The sequence below is a fragment of the Scophthalmus maximus genome, chromosome 7 (assembly GCF_022379125.1).
Source record: "Scophthalmus maximus strain ysfricsl-2021 chromosome 7, ASM2237912v1, whole genome shotgun sequence".
In the NCBI taxonomy this organism is placed as follows: Eukaryota; Metazoa; Chordata; class Actinopteri; order Pleuronectiformes; family Scophthalmidae; genus Scophthalmus; species Scophthalmus maximus.
The window spans coordinates 1,152,188-1,173,909 of NC_061521.1; the positions used below are offsets into that span (position 1 = coordinate 1,152,188).

A 21,722-nucleotide genomic window follows, 5' to 3' on the forward strand; every position below is an offset into this window, starting at 1 on the left:
AGTGTGAGGTGAGATTTCACAACTCAGACTGTGAGTTCTCAACTGTTGCATCTTCATCGAAAGTAAAGCTGGAGGCCTTTACTTATTTTCTAAAATGCATGTGGTTGTCGTCCACAGATTTTTATCAGTGTGAAATTAGGAGGATCCAGACGCTCTAGATCAGCTTAAAGTCCCCCGAGCTGCAGCAACTGGCGATTCACACAATCTGATGCTGTATAGAGAATGACGTTGTGGATATTGATTCTGTAGACCGACAATGAGTCTGTAGCTTTGACTCCCCTGGCAGAGCTTTTCTGTTCGTGCTGAAATTCCATTTCACATTCCTCACTTAGAAATGTTGTGTTTGCCCGGTTTATAATATTACTAACTTACCGCGTATATACTTCGGCTCATGTTTAAAAAGAATTTGGTGGATTCCAGTGAAAACAGTTTGATTTCATATTTTTAATAGAATTTTTAATATTTACCCCCATAGAACGCAAGTTTTGTATGATTTCAGCAGTGGTTTATTAAAAAATGCTAATAAATCATAATTTAATATGATGGCAGCTCCTTAAATACACGCAGACATATTTATTTCAATGCAGGAAAAAACGTTTGTAAAAATATGTAGAAACTTATCCGTTTAACTCTTTGGCAAAAAGAGTACCGATGGGTGGAATTCCGAGGTGCTCTTGAATGCACCATGATGTCCCTTACCGGGAAGCGGCGCAGACGCGCAGAGGACGTTTCAGATGCGACAGCTCGACGCAGTGACCGCGGGGTCGTTACCTCCATGGACCGTCACTGTGGGATGAGCCGACCGGTACTGTACATCCTCTAATTTATATCCATACGTTCGAATGGACATGATGCTAAAAAAGAGCTAGCGCAGTGAGTGAAATACCGTCTGAGAGGGATGTTGTCATAGTGCTTACTAGTTCTTTGTGAAGTCAGTCAAGACGACACGGGACAACAACACGGGCTCCAGACCAGCTTCACATTGGGCCTCTGTTCATCTGGGGGAAAGTTATCCATACGACTAAAACACAACGAAACAATCCATGAAACAAGATGTTCAATGATCGATCGAAGTGAACCGTTGGAGCGACGTCACGTGACGTCACGAGGAGCCTTGAGGTCCCTGAAGCCTCGTGGGGTTAATTCTGAAGCTTTGTTTTCAAATTCTATTATATGAGAGGGGTCAGTCACAGTGTGTGGGGTCAGTGAGGTCAGTGTGTGAGGTCAGTGTGTGGGGTCAGTGAGGTCAGTGTGTGAGGTGTGTGGGGTCAGTGTGTGAGGTCAGCGTGTGGGGTCATTGTGTGAGGTCAGTGTGTGAGGTCAGCGTGTGGGGTCAGTGTGTGAGGTCAGCGTGTGGGGTCATTGTGTGAGGTCAGTGTGTGAGGTCAGTGTGTGAGGTCAGTGTGTGGGGTCAGTGAGGTCAGTGTGTGAGGTCAGTGTGTGAGGTCAGTGAGGTCAGTGTGTGAGGTCAGTGTGTGAGGTCAGTGTGTGGGGTCAGTGAGGTCAGTGTGTGAGGTCAGTGTGTGGGGTCAGTGTGTGTGAGGTGTGTGAGGTCAGTGTGTGTGGTCAGTGAGGTCAGTGTGTGAGGTCAGTGTGTGGGGTCAGTGTGTGGGGTCAGTGAGGTCAGTGTGTGGGGTCAGTGTGTGAGGTCAGTGTGTGGGGTCAGTGTGTGAGGTCAGTGTGTGAGGTCAGTGTGTGGGGTCAGTGAGGTCAGTGTGTGAGGTCAGTGTGTGGGGTCAGTGAGGTCAGTGTGTGAGGTCAGTGTGTGGGGTCAGTGTGTGTGAGGTGTGTGAGGTCAGTGTGTGTGGTCAGTGAGGTCAGTGTGTGAGGTCAGTGTGTGGGGTCAGTGTGTGGGGTCAGTGAGGTCAGTGTGTGAGGTCAGCGTGTGGGGTCAGTGTGTGAGGTCAGTGTGTGAGGTCAGTGTGTGGGGTCAGTGAGGTCAGTGTGTGAGGTCAGTGTGTGGGGTCAGTGAGGTCAGTGTGTGAGGTCAGTGTGTGGGGTCAGTGAGGTCAGTGTGTGAGGTCAGTGTGTGGGGTCAGTGTGTGAGGTCAGTGTGTGTGGTCAGTGTGGTCAGTGTGTGAGGTCAGTGTGTGGGGTCAGTGTGTGAGGTGTGTGAGGTCAGTGTGTGGGGTCAGTGGGGTCAGTGTGTGAGGTCAGTGTGTGGGGTCAGTGAGGTCAATGTGTGAGGTCAGTGTGTGGGGTCAGTGTGTGGGGTCAGTGTGTGTGGTCAGTGATGTCAGTGTGTGAGGTCAGTGTGTGAGGTGTGTGAGGTCAGTGTGTGAGGTGTGTGAGGTCAGTGTGTGAGGTCAGTGTGTGAGGTGTGTGAGGTCAGTGTGTGAGGTCAGTGTGTGGGGTCAGTGTGTGAGGTGTGTGAGGTCAGTGTGTGAGGTCAGTGTGTGAGGTGTGTGAGGTCAGTGTGTGAGGTGTGTGAGGTCAGTGTGTGAGGTCAGTGTGTGAGGTCAGTGTGTGAGGTGTGTGAGGTCAGTGTGTGAGGTCAGTGTGTGAGGTCAGTGTGTGAGGTGTGTGAGGTCAGTGTGTGAGGTCAGCGTGTGAGGTCAGCGTGTGAGGTCAGTGTGTGAGGTCAGCGTGTGAGGTGTGTGAGGTCAGTGTGTGGGGTCAGTGTGTGAGGTGTGTGGGGTCAGTGTGTGGGGTCAGTGAGGTCAGTGTGTGGGGTCAGTGTGTGGGGTGTGTGAGGTCAATGTGTGAGGTCAGTGTGTGGGGTCAGTGTGTGGGGTCAGCGTGTGGGGTCAGTGTGTGAGGCGTGTGAGGTCAGTGTGTGAGGTCATTGTGTGAGGTCAGCGTGTGGGGTCAGCGTGTGGGGTCAGTGTGTGGGGTCAGTGTGTGAGATGTGTGAGGTCAGTGTGTGAGATGTGTGAGGTCAGTGTGTGGGGTCAGTGTGTGAGGTGTGTGAGGTCAGTGTGTGAGATGTGTGAGGTCAGTGTGTGAGGTCAGTGTGTGGGGCCAGCGTGTGGGGTCAGTGTGTGAGGTGTGTGGGGTCAGCGTGTGGGGTCAGTGTGTGAGGTGTGTGAGGTCAGTGTGTGGGGTCAGCGTGTGGGGTCAGTGTGTGAGGCGTGTGAGGTCAGTGTGTGAGGTCATTCTGTGAGGTCACTGTGTAGGACAGTGTGTGTCATTTATGACAAACCACCTCTTATATGTCCGTGGCATCCTCACATCTTTCACAGCTGTTAGTTTGTGAAAAGGGACAAAGGAAATGCCAAAGCATCAATATCAGTGAGCATTTTGCTTCATTTTGCACATTTGAAGGTTTGTATCTGTAATAGCTCAGTCATTTATAACGTTATTGACATTAAACCACCTCTTATATGTCCGTGACATCCTCTCAAATCTTCCACAGCTGTTAGTTTGTGAAAAAAGACCATGTTCACTGTCTGAGGCCATGAGAAGGTCGTTGATCTTCAGCAGTGCTGTTTCTGTACTATGATGACTCAGGAACTGCTGAGGGGGTTGAAGTAGCTACACTGAGGCGGCTCGCACCGGCTAGCGGGGACTGGCTAACAGTATCAGCTAATGATAAATAAGCAATCAATCAATCAATCAATCAATCGTTTATGTTTTTCCAGTTTCTCCAGTACCACCAGGCAGCTTGTCACCTGTCCAGAGATCAGACAGCCAACATGCAGCCTCAAGCCCCACCAGCAAAGTAAGAACTGTCAAAATGATTCTGTGGACAATGTCCCATTGACAAGCCTGTGGTCTGCCATGACACTACAGTAACGTGTTCAAATGATGACACCTTTTTATTGGTCACTTAAAACTTTCTCAGACCAGTCCTCTAGGATAATTTCCATTTCCATTCATATTGTCAGACTATTCCACAGATTTTAAATAGATGTAGGTCTTTGAGCCACAGTGAACTAAAGCCAGATTTTATTTGGGACAAGACAGACTAATATATCTGGCTAGCTTTTTAAAATCAACTTAATTGTTAAATCTGTCTCCAAAGTAGACTGGTTTGTAAAATGTTTGTATTTATTTTTGTTTTAGCTAATTCGATGAGAATTAAGCAACATTTCTACTTACCTAAAGGCTTAAAAACTCACTCTATAGTCATCACCATTATAATGAAAATGGCAGCACGGGGACAGTCCCTCTGGACTGAGGACTGGGGTGTCTTCCACTCCCCCCATGGGCTGCCTTGATGGCAGCCAACATACATTTGAGGGGCACTAAAGCCTTTTCCAACTGACCCTGCAGAAAAAGAAAATCTCCTGAAACCCACATTTAGGGTTAGTGTCAGGGTTAAATCTTTGCTGCCACGGCAAAAAAAAGTAAATCCAACCAATTAGTCATCTTATCCAATGCTTTGGTGACTCCAGTCTCTGCCCCCGTGCATGACTGTTGCGGTCCGTCCTGATCTAATTTGTTGCACCATAGACTTATAACAAATCTAAAATCCAGTATTTGTACACTTCTCAGAGCAACATAAAAGATCTCTTAAGGTGGGTTCAGCGCACTGCTCCTCATGTTGTACATGCGCTCACGTCCACAAGCGCGAGCAGATTGAGGGAGAGGCGGAGAGCCCTGCTGTGTTCTCAGTTCTCAACATTATGTGTGGAGCGGGCTGTTTGCTTGGTCTGCCGTGTTGCTGGTTGCACTTTTCTGTTTTAACTTCAAAATGTGACCTGCAGTTAGGGGTGGTCGATCTGACGATCTTATATCCAAATTGATCTCAATTTGGCATATGATCAGATTTTCAGAGGAATCAATCAGATCGTGGGGGAAGTTTCTGCTATGCTCTGGAGAACGTGGATACTATGAGTCTAATTGTACAGAAAACTGCACGTGCATTCATTACAACCAACAGATATAATTTCTTTAATTGAGAGAGTGGCAGCGTTCTGAGGAGAGACCAGATCTGTGCGTCTCTGTCGGGGTCGGAGCATGTCCGGTGAAGTGGGCGTGGCCAGCTCTCACTGCTCATCAGCTGCAGAGACGGTCAGACAGTGAACTGGTCCAAAGTCTGGTTGCCGAAAGTGCAAAAAGCGTTTTGCAAGTAAAGGCAGTAACACAAGATGATTTTTAAATACATTTTATTTTAATTCGTCTTTTTCTGAGGTATATTAATGGTGGTGATCATCATTCATATCCATACAAACAATGTGTTTATGGTTTAATTATTACTGCAGGAATGGATTTGACTTTAAAATGTACAAAATTTTCTTCTGGGGGGGCGAGGCCCCCGAACCCCCCTAGAGGGTCTGACGTCCACCCACGTGGTCTCTCAAGATTCTATGGGAAACACTGCATGCATTACAGAATTCAGTTGGTTAACAGCACTAGCCGATATTACTAGTGGTAGTAGTTAAAATCAGCTTACTTAGGTATTTTCTAAGGAAAAGAAAAACATTGTATGATCGTATGATGATCTTTGGAGATAGAATCACAATCCACGATCTTAATCACAATTTTTTGCACAATCTAGGCTCCAAAAAAATAAAAACAGTGAGCAAAAAAACAACCAAGAAACAAGTGAGCTGTCTCTTTGTGCTCGGGGAGGCAGTGAGAGCTGGACACGCCCCCTGCAATCCCCCTCTCGATCCGTACCATTCCTCTGAAAGAGATCATATGCACCCACCTGGCAAATGTGCTTCCTTGAGGGACAGGAGCCGTGGGGATGCCCAGAGTCACCGCTCATGCACCAGTTTGCAAAGGTGAGGAAAGCCGAGGGCATTCTACCCGAGCCACCTGTGCGGCAGCCACCAGTGCCGGACACATCCGGAGTACAACTGGGGCCTCCTGAGCTTGTTGCAGCAAGGCGTAATCAGACAGACTCCTCACCATCTGCCATGGTGTGACTACAGCCCAGGCAAAGGATTCTTACAGTACTTGAGTAGATTTTGGGAGTATATATATATACTTGTATTTATTTCAACTTTTACTTAAGTACAGTCCTTATAAAGGAAAAAGACACTCAGCACATGACAATCCCTGGCATCACGTGTTCAGTACATTGGATTTACCACTGCTCAGTATTTTGGAATCAGCGACACCAGGTCTCTCCCCACTCTCCTACAGATCACAGAGTCTGCTCTTCATCTTCACGGTACAGGAGGTATCACTCCAACTGACTTTTGTCGACCTAAAGCGACCCACGGTATACAATGCTGTTTATTGTGTAAAGACTTGTACATATGCTTGCTCATTATGGGATTTGTTGGGTTTTCCCTGTAATATTGTGATATTGACCTCACTATGTAAAGTGCCTTGAGACAATGTATGTTGGGATATGGCGCTATACAAATAAAAGTGAATTGAATTGAATATGTTGGGGAATATTACAGTGAATGTTTTCAAAGGTGCACGTTTTTGTATAACACTGTGGGGAAATATTGACTGACTGTATACTGCTCTGTAATTTGGTGTATGCTCACATTTAACGGGTAGAGTGCTGAATAACTCTTCTTCCTTTGTAGGGGTCGTGGACCGTGGTTGTTATCAATAATTATCAATTTGTCAGACCAAGCCTCTGGCGGTGACACAGTCCAAGTACCCTATGTAGAACTCCTGGATAACCTGTATGGAGAGCTCAGTGTGTTTTTTATGTCCCGTAGAGCATTGCCGTGTCAGTAGGATATTACTAGTATTATAATTCAGCTTAATTTAATGTGGACTTGAAACACGAGTATAAGTATACTGAATATAATTTGTCCTTTGATCCCTGTAGAGCTGCTGGAGGTTTGTGTGAATCAAAGTCCAGGAAAAGCTGCCGCTGCAACAGATCCCGGTGTCTCAAACTGTGAGTAGTGTGTCTGATTGTTACACTGTCAGCTCCTTTATTGCAGAATAGTTTGAATTATCAAGTTGTTATTGGTCATGCATGTACTTATCACGACCACTAGCTTCTGCTTCGGAATAGCAGAAAATGATAGCTCTGTGTCTATATAAATGTGTGTGTGTGCGTGCGTGCGTGTACGCTCAGCTGAGAGGTTGTGTAGAGATGTTGTGTAGTCGAGAGTTGTCTTCACTGTTTGACTAACTGCACAGACACATCCTCATTAGACAGTCTACGTCAGAAAACCCCAGTGGAACAACTTTAACCATCACGCAGTAAAACTTCAATTGTTCATGAAAGAGCTGCCTTCTTCTGATACGCCACACAGACATTCATAGGTTTTATGAATGAACAAATAAATCATCTTAATGTTCATTGAGATGCATTGTCAAAGTAACAGTCCCCTGTCATATGCGGAGCATGTTGCTGTGCCTCTGCCTCTCATCATTTTAGAGTTTAGAATGTCCTAAAAAGCTTATGTACTTTTTCCATGACCAGTTATATAAACTATGTCCAATCCCAAAAATCACATTTTCAAAATCAAATCTGATACAATGGAACTTGCAGTGACATACTCTAATAAGGATACTGTATATGGTTGTCCACCTTATACATTGTATCTATGATTTACAGTTGTGGTTTTCCTGTCACTGAGTTCTCCTGCTCCTTTTGTAACAAAGACAATGTTCAGACCTGCTTAGGTGTGCAGTATATCAATATATATATATTGAGGAAAAAGGTAGAGCCTGACCCATATTGGACTTTTGGGGCCTGTATACAGTATATGCCAATATTACAGACTAAAAAATGTCTGATATCAATATATCGGCTGATATTCTTCATATATATGGGAAAGCTAGTTGCAACATATGATACATCTACATGTGACAATATTTCCCTCTGAAATGTAGTGGAAGTATTAAGTAACATAAAATGCCATTGGAATACGCAAGTACAAGTACCTCTAAATTGTATTGTACTAAAGTACACTACTTGAATAACTGTACTTAGTTATATTCCATCACTGCTCTCTGCTAAACCAGGTATTCTCTTCTCTACCAAGCGAGCTATGAGATTCAAGCTAGAGCTTTGTTCTGTCTCCAAACCATTATTTCAATGGACTGAACTCCAACCAGAAAAGCTTTTTCTTGCTTATCAAAACATGTCATCTTTAGCAATATTTCACCGGTAATGTACAATGTTAACAAACAGTAACTCGTGGTTCACTCTTTGGACAAAAGAGTTTGGTGTGAATACATGATGTCACGTTAACGTTAGTTACACTTCTGTTAATGTTATAACGTAGCATTATAGGTAGCATGGGCTCACACATTAGCTTCCACTCAGCTGACAAGCTATGAAAGTAGCTACGTGGTTATCTTTCAGCTCTGCATCTCACCAACTAGGTAACAACGTAGCGTGAAATCAACACTCAACAGTCTCAATCCACCACTGAGCTGCAGAAAGATGCTCTGATGTTGACCTTTCAACCGTCTACGTGACAGACTGTTCTGACAAACTGTAGCAGCTAACAAGCATGTGACAGGCTGGTTGTTAGGAGCAGGGTTAACGAATTAGAGTTATATTGAAAAGGGAAATGATGGGGACATTGTTCATTCACTTCCCTGTATGTATTTTATAAAGTCGTTCCGGCAGAAACTCACCGTGAAGACCCCACTGTATGAGCTGGGCTGCAGACAGTGCTGAGTACAGTAAACCATGGAGTCGGAGCGCGCTCTGCTGGACAAACTACGTCTTGACACATTTGTAAAATCACCCGAGCATCTTTTTCTGCATTCCAAAAAAAGTTTTCGCATCAAAGAAGAAAACTGTCAGGCAGTTAAAACAACACATTCCTAAGCATCACTGTGGCATGTCTCATTACAGTAAAGGAGGTCTAAGTTTCGCAAACACAAATGTTCTGATCAATCCAGAATATGTGCAGTTTTTAATATTTTTTTACAGACTGAGCTAAATCAAGTGAAGCCTAATTATCTACATGTTAACAATAATTAAGATTTATAAATATGATATAATTATTAGCATTAGAAACCAAATCAGTGCTTTACAGCCCAAATGTTCTCAGGGAGAAGAATGCCTCCATTCTTCCCCGCTGACTCACGGCTTCATACCCATGGGGGCATAAGGACGAATCCTGGTGGACCTCTGCATTGGTGGGACTGGGTTCAATGGCCACCCACCCACCCACCCACAAACGTAAACTTTCTAATCTAGTGCAAAAGTAGCATGTAATTAAGCCCCACCCACCCAACCTGAGCCCCGTCTAGTGCCGTTAGATTATTTGTTAATCTGTTAACAGATCTCAACAAAGTACTTTTTACTACTTTTACAACAAGTTCTTCTAAAACGTTTTTTCCCTCAAACCAGTTTCTGGGGCAGCTGCAGACGAGACTTTGGTTTCAGTTAAGCTTCATTACTCTCAATAGCGTGATATCAGATCCTTCAGCATTGGATAGTGCCTGTTTCTCAGCGGTCATGAAGTCTGATTAGTTTAGTTTTTTATTAGTTACTTTATTTTATTTGTATCGGAACAATGTACAAAATGTACAATGTTTCCTCAGAAAGAGGAAAGATGGTTTGTACCAGATAGTTGCCTGTCCCTGAGCAGGTAAACAGAAACGATAAGATACAGAGCAGATCCACCATATGAACAAGCCACCCATTAATACACACACACTTTACATTGTGGAGTTTCATATGTTTTTGTGTGTGGTTGTCTCTTTCAGTTACTGTGAGTGTTTTGCCAACGGGCTGATGTGCAGCAGCTGTAACTGCTTCGACTGCCACAACAACACAGAGCATGAAGCGACGCGTCACAAGGCTATTCAGGTTTGGACTTCTTTTGATTCAAAAAACATCTGAAACGTTACAAATATATCCGTGTGGCACAAGAGCATTACTAACACAATATCGAATGATTGAAATAAGGGACACATCTAATGCAGTGTTTTTCAACCTGTTTTGTGCCACAACATGTTTTTACACAATTAAACACAATATGTAACAGGCTGTTATAAGGACTAGATAAAAAAGAATGTAGGTTTGGGAATGGGGTTAGGGTTATTAATGCTGAATCTATGTCTGTGACAGACGTGATGTGTGTGTTGATCAGACACGAGTCACCGACAGGAATGAAGTTACTGCAGTTTACTGATGATTCGATGAACAATGACAGGCTGAAACAATTATGCAACAGAGTTGATTGCTATCAACAATTAAAGAAACGAAAATACTGAATAGATCGCTGCTCCGCCAATGACAAAATATAAAACACAATGAAATCTACAATGACAGCAAACAGTTCTCTGCTACGACAGATAAAAGGAAAAAAGAAAGAAAGAACTAAACTTGCGATGAGATGGACGGGGCTGCAGCGCATCCATCCAAGTCAGGGATGATTTCACTGAAACCCGGCCCTTTTTCGATGAGCACAGAGCTGATATCCTGGCAGGAACTGACAACAGGGACACGGCGCTTTTCCTCCACTGCTCTCAGTCACTCTGTGCTTCGTTTTTATAGCAACCGATCTCGGGTGAGGGCGGGAGGGGTCTGTATCTTTCCTCTTTAAATATTCATCCTATGGCTGCAGCTAACGATTATTTTTTTATCGATTAATCTATCGACTATTTTTTTGATTAGACGATTAATCTAACAATAATTGTTTTAGATTAATCTAACGATTATTTTCTGTTTAGTCGATTAATCCTTTGGTTAAAGGTTGGGTGGGTGGTCTGAAAATCAACGCAAAGTCCGACTCGCTTCCTTCAGACTCGCTTCCTTCAGACCTCCGTCCCAAGCCCCTCCCCCCTCAACACATGAACGCGCAGCGCGCTCAGTCTGAGTCTGACTGCATCGGAGGAGGAAGACACGAGCGGAGCACAACATGCTAACTGACTGCATCGTGGCTCATTCACAAGTAAGAAAACACCCGACATTATCTTAATATAATTGTAAACAATGAACATGGCTGTTGTCAATCTAACATGTTAGTGTTGGGAAATCTCATTGAAAATAGAGAGTTCTGATGCAGCAACAGGCCGCAGACTAAGCTCAAACATAAACACGGTTAGCAGTTCTACACAGACAATGTTTGTTTTGAGTTTATATTTTTAAACTTCAGCATATTTCAGCCATATTGTGACGATGAGACAGCTGCAGCACCTTCAGAGCTTTCTGCCCTTTTTTTCTGTTACTATCTTTGACACAATGAAGGTGAATGTACAGGACTTATAACGTGTTGTTGAGCACGTCAGAGCTTCCACGATGTGTTGTTAGCTCAGACTGAGTTTACTCCAGACTCTGTTCAATGTATCGAATCATACATCTAATTCTTTATCATGTATCTAATCTAACCATGTGTTACTGTACAGGCCAGTAAAGATTTAAAAATCTTTTAAATGTTCAAGGCCTTTTCCTTATACTCACAGCATGAACAACCCAACCATTACATTTACCTCTTTACAAGCTACACCAATAATGAGAACACAATGTGTCTGTGTTTGTCACTGCAGCATTATCTGCAGTGACAAACACAGTTTTCTGTGTCACCTTTTGTGGGAGCCAAGTATAATTGATTGTGATTTGTTGGTGGACCAGCCACTCTTTCATATATATTTGTGTTATGACTCTGTTTAGATAAATATTGAAGATCATAACAAGTAGTTCTGAGGTTCAGAATCTGTAAAAAGTTCCAAATGTTTACACTTTGGAATTTTTTACAACATTGCCATATGGATTTTAAAGTAGCTTTTCTACACAACTATGTTACCACTTCATGCTCAACCTACAGTATCATAAGCGGACTCACCTGGTCTTCTGTTGACGGGGATCGTCTGGTCTCAGTGCTCTGGTCCGTGGCAGATAACCTCCAGGTCCTGGACTTCTTCATGTACAACTTGCTGTACCTGGTATAAGATGAAGGAGGTCAACTTAGTGAGATATTCACATTACCTTACATTGAACAGTACTTTTCATTTAATTTCCTGCCCATCGTCCGGACCGTAGTCTGGGAGCAGGGAGACGGTTGCTGAAGCTCTGCATCGCTCCGGGACCTGCCCCTCGGGACCTGCCCCTACGTCCCGTTGAGAGCGGATATAGAAAAACAATCAAGCGACATTTGCTCACAGCTACAGTGACGACACCCGGCGAACACACAGGCAGCTTTAGCTGTAGATACACACAAGCTAACGTAGTGTTAGCTAACTTAGCTAGTGTCCGTCAGCGAAGCTAACTTGGCGCTGGCTGATACACACACAGCTTCCCAACAGTTCTGTTGGTTACACAGTTCGAGAACATAAACCACTTTCACCCAAATGAAGCAGAAAATTACCTTTCACCCTCTTCTCCTCCCGGAGCTGACGCCAGCGGAGAAGAGCCACACCGATGTTTACTCTGTTCACTCCTCCTGTAGTCTCCAACCTCTTTGTGTCCCTAGCCATCTCTACTGCTCTGTCTGTTGTGACCAGAAGCTGTTATAGGAACTTTCTCTGCCGTTCTGCAACTCTTTTCTTCTTTAGTTCAGTGCAGCTACCGGAGCTTGTTTGCCGACGCCGTGCAGGAAACTGGTCACTAGTGTTCAACCGATTTATCGGCCGGCAGATAATATCGGCCGATGTTTGCGTTTTTTACGTGTATCGGCATCGGCCGATGCGCGGCTGCTACGTTCGCCGTTAGTTTTATTTAGGAGGGCAGATCCGGTCGCCTATCGGGCCCGGCCCCGCTCTCTCCAGAACCACTTACCCAGCGCCGTCGCGGGGCCTCTGCCCTAAGCTGCTGCGCTGCACGCCCGCCGGGTACCCAACTCTCCCTCCATTCAATGTCTCCCTCTACCCAGGGAGGCGAGCCACGGCCTTGGCCATAAACCCATTTGACTAAGACCTCAGATCAGACGAGACAACCCGCTGAATTTAATTCTATTTAACTATTAAATTGAGGGAACAAAAGTAGTATCGGCTCCAAATATCTGCTCAAGAAAATTGGCAGTTCGTATCGGTCATCGGCTAAGGCTGATGAAAAAAAAAACGGTATCGGCATCGGCCCTAAAAAATCTGTTTCGGTCGATCCCTACTGGTCACGCGCCCGACTGTGTGGTGAATGACCGGAGTGCACGCAGGCAGGATAAAGCCGGTTCATCCAATCACTCTCTTCAGGCCGAACTTTCCGATTGGTCGTGTTTTTTACAGTCCTGCAGTGCCCACAGATGAGGGATTGTTTTCGTTTCAGTGTCAGATCATTCAATGTATTCATCGCTATCGGTTTGTTATGAGAGTTTCAAGTAATATGACAGAAAGTGCTTCTCATTAAAAAAACCTTCGCTACCTTTAAGACAGCACGTTCAAGAGTTTTGGAAAGAAATGGAATAAGAGAGAACGATCTGTAGTTTCTCACATCAGATGGGTCGAGTATAGGTTTCTTTAAAAGAGGATTCACTCTTCCTTCCCTAAGAGTGTTGGGGAAGTAACCTGTTGTCAGAGAGGTATTGATGAGATGGGTGAGGAAGGGAAGGAGGTGAGGAGAAATAGACTGAAGAAGGTGAGAGGGTCAAGGGGGCATGTGGTGGGGGTGGTAGTTAGAGACCATGTATAGAACCTCACTGGGAGGGAGAAAAAAAGCGACTAGAGAAGGAGATGCGGAGGAGGGTGAAGGACAGGCAGTGTCAGTAGGGGGGGTCCGGAAATGAGGAGCGAATGTCATCTATCTTTTTTGCAAAGTAGTTTACAAAGTCGCTCGGGCAAAGGAAGGGGGGATCGAGGAGGGTGGAGAAAATGGAAAAAGGTTTCTTGGGGTTGGAGAAGGAAGACTGAAATTTAGATTCAAAGACAGAGCTTTAAGCAGCAGAGAGGCTGAGGGGAGAGCTGATAGGACAGATGAGCCAAGACAGGACGGAGACAGGGAGCGAAGGTCTGTGGCAGACAGGTCCAGTATGAGGGGAAGAGGGAGGGTTAGTTGTTAGATAGAAGGGAAGAGAGTAGGATATGAAGACTTGGTCAGAGACATGGAGAGGAGTGACAAAGAGATCGGTGGTAGAACAGTTTCTGGTGAATATAAGATCGAGTTGGTTACCAGCTTTATGAGTGGGGGGGGGGGGGTGAGAGAGCGAATGAGTATAGAAAGACTAACAGCTGAGATGTTAACTTCTCTGTCTGGATGTTGAAGTCACCGAGAAATACTAGCGGGGGCCATCTTCCGGGATGTTAGACAGGAAGACGTCCAATTCCTCCAAGAAATCCCCAAGAGGGCGTGGTGGGCGGGAGAGTACAATGATGTTTAATTTCAGAGAGGAATTGAAACAACCTTTGCTGAGAGACAGCTGAACTGCAACAGTTTCCACCTTAGTCAGTGGAGATTGTTACGGCTGGATCAACAACTAACATAAAAAGTACAAAAGAAAGTACAAACAAAAGAAAGTACAGGATTATTACCTGAAACCTGATGCTTAACAGCCATAACCTCTAGTACCTGATTAAAAACCTTGGACATGAAGTTGCTCCCCTGGTCTGTTTGGAAGACTCTCGGCAAACCCACTTTAGTACAAAACTTAACAAACTTCCTGACTACTTCCTTAGCCTTAAGAGAGCGCAGAAGTATTGCCTCAAGCGAGTGGTGGCACACATGATAGTCAAAAGATATTTATGACCAGATTTCTCCTTCCGCAGGGGGCCTATACAGTCCACAATAAGCCTCTCAAATGGCTCTCCCATCTCAGGAATAGGCTGGAGGAATCACCTGGTTAGGTTTGCCAGCTAACTGACATATATGGCAAGTGCGAATATAGTCAGCAACAACACTCTTTCAGCCAGGACAGAAGAAGTCTTTCAATATTTGACTTTACGTCTTTGTAATCCCCAAGTGACCAGACATAGCCATATCATGAGCTAAATTCAGTACATGTGAGCGATACACAGAGGGAACAACAACATGGTAAGTGGTGCTCCAGTCACGTCCATCATGAGACAGTCCACTTGTGCATGAGCACATCAACTTGCACATAAAAAATGACCGGGACAGACAGGTTTTCCCCTTTCGGCTAGATGCCTGCAAAACACTTTGCTAAAGAAGGATCAGCCCTCTGTGATGTCACCAGCTCTACTCTACTTAGCTGTAGTGGGGTTTCAGCTGGAACACCAGGGTTACACAAAGTCAAATCAACAACTTTAGAGGTAGTGGTTAAGTTTCCCTCGCCACGTTCACACTCGACTGCACCAAGAGCAACCATCTCTAACTCAACTCCATCAGGAGAATGCATCATGAATGTTTCAGAGAGATTGATACCGTCCGATTTTCAAAATAGAGGTCTTCAACTTTGAATCACTCGGCTCAGACTGTTATGGAGGCACAGGGTGGTCTGTCACAAAAAGTGGGGGAAACACTTCTTTGGCTGCAAGGTCATTGCCTAATATGAGACTGACCCCCTGAACAGGAAGGTAGGGACGCAAACCCACTGTCACAAGGCCTGTGACCAAACCAGATTTTAATATAAATAATAGTAAATGAACAACCAAATACCAAGCACCACATGTGCTGCTGGAGCAGGATGGAGAGAGAGAGAATTGAACAAAAGGGGCCGGCCTTTGTAGACTCAGCCCACCCAGGTGATCAACCTAGAGGAAACAAACAGAAAACACCAAAACAAAACAGGATGCAACACTACCTGTAAAAATATAGATTTTCTGGATGGATTTAAACAAGGAATTTACAACAAAACAACAAACAGAAAGTCTTTTTAATTATACTAAATTGCCTATTTGAGAAAAATAGCACAACGGAAAATACAGGTTTCTTACCTGCCTCCCTAACCTTAAAACTGGAGAAAACGATTCACAAAACAAAATGGCTACTCACCCCTACAATACCAGGACTGCACCATTCAAAAGGTTATCTAACAAACAATGATTCAGTCAATCAATAACACAAAGTCTAACAAAACATAGCATGGTCGGTCTGGAATACAGGAAGAGCAGAGAGGGTGTCACCATCAGCAGGCATCCTCCTTAAATCCAGCCGGATTAGTTTCTGGCCAATCTCCATCCTCCGATCACCACCTGAAAAACAGACAACAGGAACAGCATCTCCCACTGGCAGGGAGGGCAAATAACACAAGCACCCAGACACACATGATCCAGGGCTATAACATATGAAATTTGCAAAGGTTTCTTTCACAAACTAATAGCTGTGATTGCAGGGATTGACATGCTGACTAGATTTTGTTAGTTCTTTGTTTACCTATTTATACAATCTTTGTTATATAAATCAACTCTTGTGTTCCATACACCGCACAACTACAAGATTGGTACATAAGAAACGGTGCTTACCTCACAGGAAGTACTTAACCAAAAGTACCAGGTTGCTATTGGGGGGTAAGGGTGGGTCGCCCAACGTGTTCTGAAAGTTCTTCTTGGTCATGGTGTTGAGTTTTTGGGACAAGGGGGAGAGTGGGGTAGTTATCAGCCACGCCCCCTTCTTTTTTTGAAAAACGTTTGTGAGAGGCCTTTTTTTATATGGTGCTTTAAGTTGGTTTGTCCTTCATTTAAAAGCATTGTGGGTTTTTACAGGTGTTTTTTTTCTTTATGTAGGTATTAGTTACTTTTTTAGGGTTTGGAGAGGTTTTTTGTTATGTTTAGAAAGAGAGGTCGGAAGTGGGTCAAGGTAATGAGGGGGGTTTGGGGGGGGTTCTCTTCCCATTTTTGGGTTGGGTTTTTATCTGGATATGTGGATATGAATTTGTATTATTTTTTTGTTTCAGTGTATGACTATTAGAATGTTTATTTAAGTATTTTCCGATTGTGTCTGCTTCTATAATTATTTTTTGTGGCGCAAGTGGTTTGGTCTCTTAGTCATGGTGTCATAGGTCCCTCCCCTTTCTTAAAGTAGTTGGAGATAGTCAGTGTAAAGGATTTTGTGTTTAGAAGAATGATTTGGTAGCTGGTTGGTTGGATTTTTTGGTTCTTTTTAAACTTTTTTGTGGGTTCTTTTTTGTTTTTTAGAGTTAGGGGTAATTTGTATATGTCTTCATTCAAGTATTTATGTGATTTCCACAGAAATCCGTGGTGCTGGTGATTTGGTCCCTCAGTCATGGTGTTTTTGGACACGCCCCTTTCTGTTGTTAAGTGAGTAAAAATTGAGTAGTGTAGTGTATTTTGTGTTTTAAGAAGTGATTCTGAGTTTGATTGGTGGAAAGTGAGGAAAATCATTTTTTTTTAAGGTTTTTTCATTGGAGTGATGAGGGTAGATTGCTATTTTTTTCCTCACTTACCTTGAGTCATGGTGTTATAATTCATGTCCCTTTTTTTTGTTAGAGGTTTTGAAGAACCCTAACCCTGTATTTGGTGTTTAGTTGGTTGTTTTATGTTATTACATCTGTTTGTGATTCTTTTTTGTCAGATATATTTATTTAGTACTGATTGCAGTGTTTAACTATAAATGTCAGATTTCCTATTTAATATCAATTTGTGTTGGAGTGTGGATTGGTTCTGTGTCTTCACTGTTACATTTAGTCATGGTGTTGTAGGCCACGCCCCTATATATTGTTTTTGTGTTGAAAAAAAGGGGGGAAAGATTTATCCTAGGTGTGGGTATTTTTTTATTTGTAAGGGATTTTTACAAATCTGTTTTAAAAAAATATTTTTTTGATGAAAGAAACTAGATTCTGATGTTCTCTGGGCATGGTAGTGACCGATACTGGTGAATCCACTGTACAGGACGCTGACTGCTAATCAGCCAGTGAGAGTTGAAACACCATCGACTGTTGCCTGCAGCTGGTGTTTGTGCTGCAGCGGACAGTAAGACATGGTGAGCAGGGCTGACAGCATTGATCATTCTAATTGGTGTTTCATCTGATTCAACACCACCGACTGAAAAACAGTCCAAAGAAGACAGCTGCTCCCTCACACACACTTTAGTTATTGTCACCGTGAAGGACAGTGGACTACCATTACCTTCATAGAGGCTTAACCGTGGCCACCACGTGACAAACACCTGATCATAATCTATTCTCACCCCCAGGATTCTTCAGTTCAGCTTACAAAAAGAGTGCTCCATCTGTTTGTTATTGTATATGCAGTAGTATAGAATTGACGGGTTGTTAGTGTCATGTGCTGTTATGTTTTTCTACTTAAGCACTTACATGCATGTACAGTATATCTCTCCTGAAGGAGTCTGAACAGTTCACTCTTACGTCACTGATATTGTCATTATATAGTCATGTTTAGGTCGTAAACCAGATGCCTTCAGGCCGAAGATTGCTGGTGGGAAGTCAGTACAGGATAAAGGCTGGCACAACAAAGGCTGCAACTGTAAACGCTCCAGCTGCCTTAAGAACTACTGCGAGTGCTTTGAGGTACACGCACACACAAACACAAACACACACTGAGCCTGGTTTACTAAGATATTATAGAAATCCCCCCACTGTGTAAGCCAGACTTAATTTTTGACTGAGGACTTAACACTCGTCAGTGTTTCTGCCTTCCTTAGATCATTTACACATCAGCTTTAGGATGAGGGCAAACTGACACCAGGCCAAGTTGCAGTGCCCCCCTCCACAATCCCCCGCAGGCCTATGCTCACACTGCACTTCAGAGGCAAAGCGCTCTGGACTCTTTGGTTTACAGTAATGATGCTACAGTGTGGACATTTTCCCATCTGCTAATAAACTCGTAACAACACAGGTGTAACTGAATACACTGGATATTTTCAAAGAAAATTCCACTTAGTTCAATTTTATTTGTAAAGCGCCAAATCACAACATACATGGTCTCAAGGCTCTTTACATAGTGAGATCGAGACCTCCGAATATTACAGAGAAACGCAACAGTTTCACAATGAACAGCTCTGAGACTGTGGAGGATAAAAAAACTCTTTTAACAGAAGAAATCTCTGACAATCTCTAATATTCAGTCCGACGGCCTGGGTTATACGCACGCACCACTCAAATTCTACCTAACTTTTTATCGTTGGGGAGGGAGTGGACTGGCCAGCCCCTGCTGCTGAAAAAATCAGAGAGGAAACCCTGTAATTTGTGAATCTTTGCTTGTATTCCATTGGGCAATGCAGTGAAATGGACCACACAGCAGCAATAGTACTGCCCAATTTTTTTGCTAGACATTTGATAAATATTTGAATCCAGTGCTGTTGATTTGAACATGTTACATATGGTCGAATGGCTCCAAGATGCTGCCCCAACTGCAGCAAGCTAAGACTTACTGAAAGTAAGTGATGATGACAACAACGTAAACTTACTACGTACACGTCTCAACAGCTGAGGTCATGGCAGCTTCATTCACAGGTTTCTCAGGCTCCAGTTAATACAGTCATTTGGTAACTGGCACCTTTTTATCATCATTATTGTTATCTTTTTCATTTCTGCTTTATGTCTTCTTGTCACCAAGTGTTTTATTACTACAAACATTTGATTAATTCCAGTGTGTGTGTCTGCAGGCCAACATCATGTGTAGCTCCCGCTGTAAATGTGTTGACTGTAGAAACTATGACAGTGGACTCAAAGAGAAGACTGTCAAAGAAAAGTGAGTCCGTCAGGTTCAACACTGAACACCACTTGACATCTCAGCTGTTTGAGTAACACAACTGTACTCATGTTAAACACAGTGACACGGGAGGTAGTAAATATGGAATTCAAACATGAACCACATCAACAGATTCATTCTTTTGTAGCTTTGATGCATTAGCGTGTAGTTTATTCGTGTCTTACATCACTTGGTTGAAGCTGCTATATTTTTTATGTAAACTATTTTTCCTTAAAACTAAAAGTTTTTCGGATGAAAGAAGGCAGTCAAGTCCCACCTCGGCTGCTTCGCTGATATACTCTGTGCACTGTGTGATGCCCCGTCATGTGTGTTTGTTCAGAGGGCCTGTGTCAGTGATAACCCCGACTGTGGTGAAGGAGGTGTGCAGTCGTCTGCTGGCCAAGGCCGTGGAGGCTGAGAGGGAGGACCAGAGCCCCGCCCAGACTGAGGACATGGTCCTTGAGGAGTTCAGTGACTGCCTCAATGAGATTGTCATGACCATGTTCAATACACACTAAAACTTCAAGATTACACTGTGGAGAGATATCCGGGTTGTACTTCAGAACTTAACCTCTTTTTTATTGAAGCTCAGCTCAATGTCGTTGAAACTTTAAGAATAAATAATAAAATAAATCTTTGAAGCCTGACAACAAAAGTGAGACACAAATGACCAGAGGTCACACAAAACCTGTCATTTTACAGCTTCAGTTTGTGTCAGTTCCTTTTAATGCTTTGGGTTCTATATTCTTTTCATAGAAAGTTTTACTGGTTATTGTAATACTGAGGTTCCTGTGTGTTAACTGAGTGGCGTGAATTTCCAGTGTTATTGTTTTATTCTTATTACCAGACAAACAGTTTTGGTTTGGTGATTTGTTTCGAGTGGAGTTGCTAGTTACAAAAACATGAACTGTTCAGTCTGTACATGCATTCATGTAAAAACTGTTAAATTTAAATGTATTTAATGTATTTATTCCTCTGTATTAATTCCTTTTTTGAATTTATTTAATTTTAGATTCCAATAAAAACATTTTGTGACATCTGATGTTTTGTGCATGTTAATTTTCTTCTCTGCCTTACAATGGTTCTAGCCACAAACTACATCATTCTGGCATTTTTTGATCCACTATCGCAACTTTTCTGTTCTCTTGGCCCCAGGCAAATGAGCTGTTGGATCTAATAGGGAAAGACTACCTGTAAAACATTCAAAGGAAACTGTTTGGTGGTAATGCAAAGAAATACGACTGTACATGAGCAAGAAAAATGGTCGTACCTAACATCACTCATAGGTTTCTGCTACGACCCAGCTCGTGAGGGGAAATAGGTGCAATACAAAAACCAGATGTTAGTGGTTTAAACAAAAATGACTTGGGTGGATGCTGTTTAAATCAAAAAAGTCAAACGAAAAGGACTCAAATCAACCGTAATGTTGGGTCTTCATAATGATCATTGGGAAGTTGAATTTTAACTGCTTATAATTTAGAATCTTAATCTAAATCCTTGCATTCCCTGTCTTTCCCAATGCTGACTGTGTGTGTGTCTGTGTATGTGTGCCTACTTAACAGTAACGAAACTTATTTATAATCCCAGACTTCTTTACTGTGAAAGTTCTTTACTTAAATATTTTTTCCCATAAACTTTAGCATTATTTACATATCTGAAATCCTTAAAAAACTGAGCTCTCTCTCAGAGAGCATGTTATGGCTTCATCAATCAAGCTGTTAACATTCTTCAGAACTCCCGCTCACATATTCAAACACATTCAATTTCTTGTTGTTCTGCTCGTGTGACGTGATGAATCCTGGGTTAAGTCCTCCCCCCTCAGCTTTGAGCAGGTCTCTGTCTCGTGTGCTCCCATTGGCCGAACCTCACGGACCTCCTCCTCTGTCCAGTGACGTCATCTGAGCCACACTAAAAATGCTTCTTCAATATCGTGTCTGTATTATAGCTGCGACATACAAAAGCAATTTATCATCTGTTTTTCTAATTATTGGATAAAGTACTTCTCGCTTGTAAAAAACATTGCTACTAATTTAATGCTTTTTTAACATTAATACTTTGGCACATAGACATTTTATATTTGTCTTTCACATCTCATTTGAAACTGCAATCTCACGTTTCTCAGTCTCATGCATATCCAACACATCAATGGATCACAAGGCATGAACACTGTCATCCTCTCGGTCTACCAGCAACGCCTCATTCTGGGCGAAAACTTTGTGTTGGATTTGAACCATTCTGAGGTGGCGCTTCTTATCTGTGTGTGTGTTTCGTTGCGGTTAACGATTAATCTCTTCTGTGGACTGATTTCTCATACATACACATTCACTTCATGCACATTTATGACAAACAACATCAATTTCTCCATAATAAATAGACCTGCTGCATCAAAA

At 43.1% G+C, this 21,722-nt stretch overlaps 1 protein-coding gene across 2 annotated transcripts; it reads left to right on the forward strand.

The window, feature by feature from the left end:
- The first annotated feature begins 649 nt into the window (after window positions 1-649).
- tesmin (testis expressed metallothionein like protein) lies at window positions 650-20,369 on the forward strand. Of its 2 annotated transcripts, none has more exons than XM_035643152.2 (7): window positions 650-805; window positions 3,582-3,661; window positions 6,686-6,757; window positions 9,541-9,643; window positions 18,012-18,149; window positions 19,247-19,332; window positions 19,673-20,369. In XM_035643152.2, the coding sequence occupies exons 1-7, from the start codon at window positions 686-688 to the stop codon at window positions 19,848-19,850; spliced, it is 777 nt and encodes a 258-aa protein (XP_035499045.1). In that variant the 5' UTR covers window positions 650-685; the 3' UTR covers window positions 19,851-20,369. The 2 variants fall into 2 exon arrangements, with proteins under 2 accessions (XP_035499045.1, XP_035499046.1); XM_035643153.2 differs by having other exon boundaries at window positions 768-873.
- Window positions 20,370-21,722: the final 1,353 nt, after the last annotated feature.